At 38.7% G+C, this 10,233-nt stretch overlaps 1 protein-coding gene across 1 annotated transcript; it reads right to left on the minus strand.

Annotated features, from left to right (window-relative positions):
* Positions 1 to 347: 347 nt before the first annotated feature.
* Positions 348 to 2,782, minus strand: LOC147631195 (uncharacterized). Its single transcript, XM_086809159.1, has 5 exons — positions 2,487 to 2,782; positions 2,292 to 2,378; positions 2,122 to 2,213; positions 1,644 to 1,774; positions 348 to 545 (listed from the first exon to the last, which is right to left on the minus strand). Exons 1-5 carry the CDS (start codon positions 2,696 to 2,698, stop codon positions 348 to 350), a joined length of 720 nt encoding a protein of 239 aa, XP_086665285.1. The 5' UTR covers positions 2,699 to 2,782.
* Between the last annotated feature and the right edge of the window lie 7,451 nt (positions 2,783 to 10,233).

Consider the following 10,233-nt stretch of genomic DNA (forward strand, 5'->3'; position numbering starts at 1 on the left):
TTCTTGTTGCATTATTAAAAACATATGGTAAAATGGATGGTATGACCTTTTAGGACATGTCATCACCTCATGAAATTACCATTTATCTATGCAAAAAGACTCACATCATGTTTTTCATGTTATAAGAGGTGGTCTCTTTTTCTGCATGTGTAAGAACTTGTATGATCTATTGATAGGTGTTTCATCTATTAGGCTAAGCTTGCAAGAAAAAAGTTGAAAGCTAACTTTGAAGAGTATTTGTAAGGTGATATGGCCAAAAGATCACAAATGTAGTTGCAAATATAACTTTCAGAAAAATGTAAGGGCACATAATTTGCATCAGCCGGCAGATACAAGCTAGCATTTGCTTAAATATAATTAAAAAAGCCATTATTATATGGACTGAATGTGGTGGTTGTGGTTGAATCAATGATCTTGGTATCTTTAAATTCTTGTAGTTTCTCAAGAACCTCTCGTGTTGAACCCTTGAGGTGCTCTACAGAACCCTTGAGATCATCGATGGTTTCATTCACTTCTTCTTTCACACTATTTGTTGTCTTTTCCAACTGTAAACAAATAAAGAGCATCCCAACGTGAAAATACTTAACATCATTTTGTTAACTTAATCAATACCTCTTATACCTTGTATAAGAGGTATTGATTAAGTTTCCTACAAAGTAACAACGACGAAGAGGGGTGTGTTCAAATAGATGCCATTTTTTTTAATTAACTAGTGGTAAAGTGTGAGATGGCATATCATGTATGAATATTTATGAGTATTATTTATTAAACTTAAGTTAAACATTGTAAGCTTACTTTTATCATTAAATTTTCTAGGAGCATCTAGAAAAAGACAAACAACTCCACTAACTCTTGTGAACTACTCCATGCCAAGGCTTGCATTTCTACTATCCATTTATCCCACCTATGGAGTCTAAGTGTGTATGGCTTGGTCCAAATAAAGAGGCTCTATCAAAGTCCATCTTGTCATCAAGCAGGAAGATAAGCCCACCCCCACCAAAAACCCATGATAATCAGACATAGCCAGTCCTTATTAGGATGGGGAATAGAGGTTTATCAGGGATAACAACATAAATTCAAGCTTAGGTTGGTCGTACTACATAGCAATCCTACTTCTTGTCAAAAGTGAATCTTTATGTTGATTGGTCTTTGTTTGCTTGCCCATCCCATGCCTAGCTTCCATTAATTGCATTTGGAAATGTCTATCCTATGTGCAACTGCCTTAGGTTGCCCTAGATTTCCTTTTTTATGTGCACTAAGTAGCATTTGCATTAGCAAGTCTAAAGTGTACACCTTTTTTGTGTGTTTAATGAGTGAGTGCCCATGTTTCGATTTTAGGCATTTTTCTTTATTATTTAAAACAAAAACAAGGTAGATTTATCCATGTATAACCAAACTTAGGGCCATAGCCTTGCCCATGAATCTATTATGAAGTAATGTGTGATGGACGGGTTGTGGAGATCTTGGACAAGCAATGTTGTGCCCATCCATTGTGTAGATTTTTTTTGCCCATTAAGTAGTGACACGATTAAGTAGTGATGTGTAAAGCACTTCAGCTCGACATGCATCATAGCCCATTTTGAAGCTTTGATAACCCTTTTGTAGCTAGCTACTCATGAAATAGCATTTTAGAATTTTTTTACCTCTTCGATCATAGTTTCAACTTTATCTGCGCCTTCTTCCACGATTTCAGCTGCTTTCTCCACTTTCTTAGCGACCTTCTCAATTGTGGTTGCGATGTTCTTCACATGTTTAGCTACTTTGTCTACTTCTCCTGGTGCATAGGTTAAAACCAATAGATCAAACAAAGAGACGCTAAGGGTGTGTGCACATGGGTCTACTTCTCCTGGTGCATAGGTTAAAACTAACAGATCAAACATAGATATGCTAAGGGTGTGTGCACATGGGTCTACTTCTCCTGGTGCATAGGTTAAAACGAACAGATCAAACAAAGATACACTAAAGGTGTGTGCACATGGGTGCACACACACGTGCATGTGTGTTTAAAGAGAGAGAGAGAGAGAGATTATTATTTCACGTAATGGGGTGAATAGGCATGACCTTATCAAGCATATTATCCAAGATTGAGATTAATGTTAATAATTAACATTGAAGCCTTACCTTCTACTTCCTTGATCGTGCGCTCCTTTCGCGTGAGAAGACCCCAAAGTGTTCCTGGTAATCGAAATATGCAACGCCCTACATCCCAGAATCTGCTACAAAAACATAATCAGCATCAATCGTGCTAACAAAATTAATTGTACTCAATTATTATCGAATTAATTACGTACACTTTAGCAGCTGTGAAGGCAAGGATACATTGAACTGCATTATCTGTTGGATTTGATACTTCGTGGGTCCTAATTACTGATCTCCTGCTGCCCGATCAGATCAAGCAAAGAGAAAACACATCAATTATGTGGTTAGGCCTACGTAATTCCACGAATAATACACGCATTTTGAACCTGATTAAACCCAAATTATACCTGGAAGCTGCTTGATTAGATGCATTGATACTGGGTCGGAGAGGATTCACGCAAGCTCTAATCGTGATTAGGGGGGCAGCTTTCCGTCTAGGAGTTATTGATCTCGTCGATAATGGGCTGATCAAAGCCTGATCAAGCTTGAAATGAAGTGTCTTGAATTTGATCCCTTTAGAAAATTCAGAATGCAAGCTCAAGAGCTTCACAGTCGCCATGTTCTTAGCCAAACAATCAAGAGAAAATGCCACAACAACAAAGGGACCGCCTAGCAATCTCAAAATGCAAGCCAATATGTATTTATCAATTAAGGTTTCCTTTATTATTTCCTAACACTTCTAATTATCACTATAATCATTTTTACTCTTACCATTGCTTACCATTGCCCCTAAGGATGCCCCTTTTGGCCCTTACCTTCCTTCTACTCAAAGCACCTATATATCTTTTGAAATGAATTTAACTATCTTTTGTCATATACCTCTCTCACACATGTAACTCATTATATAGTAAACTCTTACCATACCAATGTAAGCCTTTTCTCACTGGATTCATGGCCATAGTGTGTTGTTCGTACCATCATTTATTAGGACCACTCCTCATGAAACCCCCTTCTACCTTAGTCATTCATCCCATTCTTGTAGACTCAATTGGACTAATTTTGCACTTTGAAACATGTGCTTTCATGGACTTGTAAGGTAGGTTAAAAAGTATTTTCTAACCTCAACCAATTATTGACTTTCAAGATGGAAGGATTTCTAAACTCTATCAATTATTGAATCGTGAGTTTAGAAAAATATGCTAAGTAATAGTGTTGTCTTGTTGGAATTCATGGTGGATCGAAGATAAGGATCGGCATGGTGGATTAAGCCTAAACATGCACAACATTGAGTCACTAACACAGTAAGTAGAGTATATATTTCCATTATAGATCTTACCTCCTATATAGTAGCACAAGTACAAGGTTGATTACATCATAGATGAGGTCGAGAATCCGACTCCAAAATATTCTCCACCTTCCCATCATTCTCTCCTTGATTCTCTCACTAGAGAAGGCTCGAATCATTCCTTGATTATCTCTCCATTGATTGCTCTTGGCTTCTTACATTCTTTTACTATTGTGACTGGCATTTCTACATGCTAGTATTTTAGGTTTTACTCATCTAGACTTTAGCACTCGTTCCCCTAAGGCTATGCTTCATCTATTATCCATTGTCCCCATGTATTCTTTTACTATTGTGACTGGCAATTCTACATGCTAGTATTTTAGGTTTTACTCATCTAGACTTTAGCACTCATTCCCCTAAGGCTATGCTTCATCTATTATCCATTGTCCCCATGTATTCATCAATTTTATCCAATAATCCCTCCCTCAAATTGACGATCCACAACCTTGGTAGTATTCCATGGGAAGCTTCATGGCTTTCCCACTCTCAGTAGTGTGACAACACCTATGACCCCAACCTGAAACTCACTCCAGTTGCATTGGCAGAGTAGACTCCTCAGATCTCACTCCAATTTTGTTCTATTGGTTTACAAAATGAGAGAATTCAATTGCCATACATGATTTTCATATGAGCACTTAGAGGGCCCAATCAATGTCAGTGTCAACAAAATTGGCCTCATGAGAGGCCACCGCGCATCAGCAGGTTCTTCTTCATCTTTGTCCTCCACCAGGTTTGTAGATAAACTCTTCTTGGTGTAACAATCTTTCTTGGAGTGTCTATCACCAGGTCGTCTGACTGTCAACACAACAGATCATCGAGGATTTTGGTCTATTGGTTTACAAATTGAGAGGATTCAATTGGCATACATGATTTTCATATGAGTTACGATCCATATGAGCACTTAGAGGGCCCAATTAGTGTCAATGTCAACAAAATTGGCCTCATGAGGGGCCACAGCATCAGTAGGTTCTTCTTCATCTTCGTCCTCCACTGGGTTTACAGATAGAATCTTCTTGGTGTAACCACCTTTCTTGAAGTGTCTAGGCTTATCCCACAGAAGTTTGTTCCTTCATATTTATCTATCTTGGTGGCCATTAGGGATGGTCTTACCTCAAAGAGGATGTGTCTAGTTCCCTTTACAGGAAAATAGATGATTAATGCAAAGATTAATCCCAAATGGTTTAAGTAATGAGCCCTCCTAGAATTAGATATGCATGAGAATAAATGTGGAACAAGATCTGATTCCGATAGCTGACTCACCCAATTCAAACAACTAATTCATGGAGCTGACTTCGATGCAGCTGACTCAGGCCAGCTGACTTAGATAGCTGACTCAAGTAGTTGACTCAGATAGCTGACTCTGGCATCTGACTTCGCTTTTGGACTCCGTCCAACTAATTCAGAGAAAGTAAACCCAGCCAAAAAAGTAAACCTAATCAAAAAAGTAAACCCAGCCAAAAGAGTAAACCTAGCCAAAAAGTAGGTGTCAGTTTGTTGGCTGTCTCACAGTAGTAAGCTATTAGCTATCAACATAGCAGGTCATTCAGTAGTAGGTCGTTTGACTGCTGTCAGCCAATAGCAGGCATTAATTGTTAGCATGTCATCTAACTGTCATCACCAGGTTGTCTGACTGCCTGCTAGCAAATAGATCATTGATTGTCACTAGGTTATTTGACTTTCAGCACATCAGGTTGTCTAACTGTCAACACAGTAGGTCATTAACTGTTAGAGCAGGTCGTGTGACTGTCAGCAAGCAGGTCATCGATTATCAATAACAGATTTGTTGGTTGATTCTATGTTCAAATTGTAACTTGATGATGAAACGCTTGATGTCAGATGCCGACTGAAGCAGCACACCGATGGAAAGGCACAGTGGTGCGTGGAGCTGACATGACAAGGTGGCACACAGAGGTGAGAAAAATCTAATAAGTTAGAATGTTTTCTGGCCTCTATCAACCTTCTCTTAGAAATTGATAGTATATCTTCCATGTTTACCTCAAACATTACATTTATGGATGACTATATAAATGTTAATATTCTTTTTTATTATAGGGGAGGTTGTGATATGCTAGGGGCCCTTTAAGAGTAACCTTGATAAATAAAAAGATTAATAAGGGAAGCAATGAGCTAATGTATGTGAACAAAATTTATCCCCTCAAAAGTTATTATCAAAGATTTGAGTATGTGAGCTGCCATTTTTTTAAATGTCCCTAGCTCATTGGCTCAAACTTAAGTTTGAGCTAATGGCTAAGTGTCTTGAATCTCAAAATGAATTTTGAGACTTACTATATAGAAACATGGAACAAATGTTTGTAGAGGCTCAAACTGAAGTGTGAGACACTATAAGGCTATTGTGTTTTGAAGGCCATGTCACTTGGCCCTAGATATTCCTCTCAAGTGATTGAGCACTTGAAAGAATGGACAAGTTTCTTGAAGCTCACACTTGAGGTTAAGCCTGTATTATTGTATTTTTTGTGTATAGGGCTCAAACTCAAGTTTGAGCCTCAATGGTTGAGTGAATAGACAAGTGTTCTGAGGCTCAAAGTTGAGTTTTTGCGTCTCCAAAAATGTTTGCACCTCTCTTGAATCATTCGAGAGAATGGACAAGTGTCTCGAGGTTAAGATTGATCATGTGTTAGTGTTATCTATTGAGGCTCTCTCTCGAGTTTCATGAGACTCAAACTTGAGTTTGAGCCTGTATTAGTGTATATGTGTGTGTAGGGCTGAAACACATGTTTGAGCCTCAATGGTTGAGAGAATAGACAAGTGTTTATTAGCGATGCTAACATAAACTAGGCAGAACACTGTAATACATTAGGTAGATTCCTCGTAGAGATATAATATGGCATATATGCTAGTTCAAATCCTCTTTATAATCACTATATATACAAGCACCAAGTGCTTATTATAACACCCTTAGACTCATTGTAACATAAAAGATGATTATTAATTCCAATCATGTCTCGGTGTTACTCTGTGTATTTTGTTATATCTTAGTCCTTTTTATAAATCTCATCAAGATTGACCCCAACACTTTTGGCGATTCTGCTATTTATCTCACGTACTTTATGGGCGGATGATGGTGTGGTGGCTTCTATAGTGAGACGACAAATTCTTTTTTGCTAATGGCAGTTGCTCACGCTAGGGCTTTTGCATCATGTCCCTGATGCTACGTGACCAACATCGTGTCCTTACATAGGAGGAAACCCAACGGTGGCTAACTAGGCAAATGTTGGTTGTGGTGATCTCCGTATGACAAGGCATATTAATTCTTTGAATTCACCACGGCATTTCAAAAGACCTCTTGGTCACAATTAGTGCATAACCTAGTTGGGTGGAATCCTAATAATGAGTCAAAGAATGGCTAATAGTAACTTTGGCCAAAGTGACTAGGGAAGAGGCCCAAGAAGGGATCCAGTCCCACTCCATCCGGCCAATGCTCCGAAGATGGTGGTTGCAAATGGAGGAAATTCTAGGGGCAACACTGCTTCTGCCACCGACAACTAAAGACTTAGCAAGATCCAAGGAACAAAGGACAAATCATGACCACTTCAAGGTGGAGGTAGCAATACTAATGAAGAAATTCCAAAGCCAAACAAAGGGCGGCAAAACATCACAGTATGATTTTTGGGAAGATTTAAAATAGATGAAAATTAATATGATGCTTGGACTAGTAAATTGAGCTTGGTACCAAACTATTGGAAGGAGCTCCCAAGTAAGTTAGTGGACCCAATGGTACATATAGATAAGGTGGATGTGGAACTAAAATCCACTACAATAAATGATTAAACCAGACTGGGACACAGTGATTCCGAAAGTCGCAATAATAGTCAAGTCATGAAATTCCACTAGATTGTGGGTCGGGCATCAATATCATCTCAAACACCATGTGTTAAGGAGTTGGGGCTCATGGAGTTGGAACCTTCTCATTTTTTCATTAGAATGGTGGATCAAAGACATGTCAAACCCTTTGGGTTGATCTGTGGAGTACAAATCCAAATTGCTGGATGTGATTATTCCATAGTATTTTTTGTAGTAATGTAGATGGAGGAAATCATCATAGAGCTTACCTTATGTTGTTAGGATGTCTATGGCTATGGCAAGGGAAGATAAAACATAATTGGGCTACCAATGAAATTACCTTATGGAAAGGCAAGAAGAAGATTAGGGTTATGGTTGCTAGCTCTCAAACTAAAAAGTCACTAAAATTTCTAGACCACTTTTTGCCAAACGTTTAAATTGCCTAGTAGGAATGGAGGATGAAGAAGAAAATATATTAAAGGAAAATTCAGATTTGGTCTCGCTCTTTGAGTTAGAAGAGGACTGGATGATGGCTCAATGTGTCCCCTTCTTCCCTCATGATGCAACTAGAGGTGAGTGATGGCCCAGATGACCACAATAGGAAGTAGTGCTGAAGCACGACTTGAAGGTTTAGCTCTCCAAAAGATGATCCGAACGGTCTCAAAGCTTTTGTGGCCACAAAAGCTACATAGGAGGCAAAAATGCAAAGAATTTGCAGAGTGAACGAGGATGAATTTGGGAGATGTAGATAATCCACAAAAAGTTTGGGTAAGTGTAAAGATAAAGTACACCCTTAAAGAGGAGCTATATGAATGACTTAAGTCTTATGTGGATGTGTATGCTTGGAACTACACAAACATGAAAGGCATTGAACCTCAGTTTTATTAGCATCGCATTGACCTGAACAAGGATGCAGTTCTAATCCATCATCAGGTAGAGGTATAGGATGAATCCAAATTATGCCAAACAAGTTAAGGAAGAAATCAACAAATTGTTCCAAGTTGGGTTTCTCTACTAGGTTTATTTACCCAGTAGATAAAGCCCATTGTTGGAATTGTCTATCTCCAATTGTAGTTTTCCCCAAGCAAAATGGCAAGTTAAGAGTCTCTATAGATGAGATGCTGATATTTTTTGGCATAGAGGAATTTTTTGCCTACCCTATCATGGGACCAATGAAAATGATTACCATTAAGAAGCAAAACTTTCATGACAATTACTGGTCAATTGTATCTCAATTGTATAAGATGGGTATTGACTAGGTTTTCAAAAGATGTGTACTAACACACAAGCATCACAAGTGGTCTTGGTAGAGGCCCACCAAGGCATTACAAGACGAACACCTCTCTGAAGTCATTACGAGCGAAAAGTGTTCCAAGCCGGACTTTGGTGGCCAATGCTCTTAGGGTGTTCACCATATGAAAACCATGTTATCATGTGCATTCAAGACCTATATTTAAAATCCCTAATTTCTCATGGTGGTTAGAATGCACCCTTTTCTTATATAAACTGTAACCTTTGTGATTGATAGGCACCCTTCTGTACATGAATAAAAAATGTTCTATTGTTGAAAGTATGTGATAGTCACAAGTGAACCCTTCGAGCCAATGGTCCTTAAAGATGCATGGTGAACCCTTTGAGCCAATGGTCCTTCTGTACATGAATAAAAAATGTTCTATTGTTGAAAGTATGTGATAGTCACATTTTTTCTAAGTGAACCCTTCAAGCCAATGGTCCTTAAAGATGCATGGTGAATGGCCACGAAGTGTGATGTATACCAATGCCTAGACCAACCTGTAGTGCGGGCAGAATCTGTGTTGCCCTTGAAACCTTTTCAAAATGGGGGTAGATTTTGTGGATCCCTTCAAACCTCCTGCACATAATACTAGTAATAAATATATTCTGGTACTGATTACTATCGCAAATGGGTGGAAGCTCATGCCTTAAGGGATAATCGGGCAAAATCAGTGGTCAAGTTTTTGTATGAAATGATCATTGGCTCATTATGGGTTCCCAATTGAATTGATAAATGATCAAGGAGGGAATTTTATAAATGTCATAATCGGTAGTTTGATAGAACACCATATGATCATCCATAAAAAGTCAATAGTATATTATCCTCAGGCAAATGGCCAGGTAGAACCTACCAATAAAAAATCCTCCAAAAATCTTGAAGAAGGTGGTTAATGAAAATTACACAGATTGGGATTAGAAGATTTATTATGCCTTATGGGCTTTTCAGATGGCTTACAAAGTAGCCACCACTGGCCTAACTCCTCTCTCCCTCATGTAGGGCTTGGAGGCCATAGTGCCCGTGGAGTTTATTGTGCCAAGTCTCTGGGTAGCTGTTTTCACCCATCTTCTAATCTAAGAATCCCTATGGTATAGATTAAATCAATTAATGGCCCTAGATGAGAGCATGTTTCAAAGCTCCTGGTGGATGGTGGAAGTAGTACAACATCAAGCACAAACTCTAGGTGGACCACAATATCAAGTTCAAAATTTTTGAGGTGGGTAACCTAATATTGCTCTCCAGCCCCAGATGGGTCCACACCCTTAGGAAATTAAAACTCAAATGGGTGGGATCCTACCGCATTTTGGCCAAAATAAGTATTGGTAACTTTTCTATGGTCACATTAAATGGGGTTTGTTTGCCTAAATGAGTGAATGTGTTTTGGTTGAAACCATACTATGGAAGGTTACCAGATGATCAAATATGGGTAAATCAACAAGCGGATGAGAAGCAAGATGATACTCGAAAGAGTACTGATGTGAATCACCAGCGGATGCATAATTGGTTATTTTGGTCTTCCAAGAGGATGCACAGCTAGTCATCTTCGTCTTCCAAGTAGGTGTTTTGACAACGGGGTTTGCATGGGCAAATTCTATTTCAGATGGATCCATGTGGGCATATTTTATGGCCCTTAATATCTTTGAGCCATTTGTGGACGAAACGGTCATATACCTCATCTCCTTGGTTGGTTTGGCAACTCATTGGGAAGCAGTTAGAT

The sequence above is a fragment of the Cibotium barometz genome, chromosome 15 (assembly GCF_041138505.1).
Source record: "Cibotium barometz isolate CiBa-2024 chromosome 15, ASM4113850v1, whole genome shotgun sequence".
In the NCBI taxonomy this organism is placed as follows: domain Eukaryota; kingdom Viridiplantae; phylum Streptophyta; class Polypodiopsida; order Cyatheales; family Cibotiaceae; genus Cibotium; species Cibotium barometz.

Bases quoted from the DNA above. Each gene is read 5' to 3' on its own strand.
- LOC147631195 (XM_086809159.1), bottom strand. From the start codon at position 2,698: ATGGCGACTGTGAAGCTCTTGAGCTTGCATTCTGAATTTTCTAAAGGG. The intron at 2,379-2,486 runs GTATAATTTGGG...CTGATCGGGCAG, and splicing joins TCTAATCAAGCAGCTTCCAG to CAGGAGATCAGTAATTAGGA. The intron at 2,214-2,291 runs GTACGTAATTAA...TTTTTGTAGCAG, and splicing joins GCCTTCACAGCTGCTAAAGT to ATTCTGGGATGTAGGGCGTT.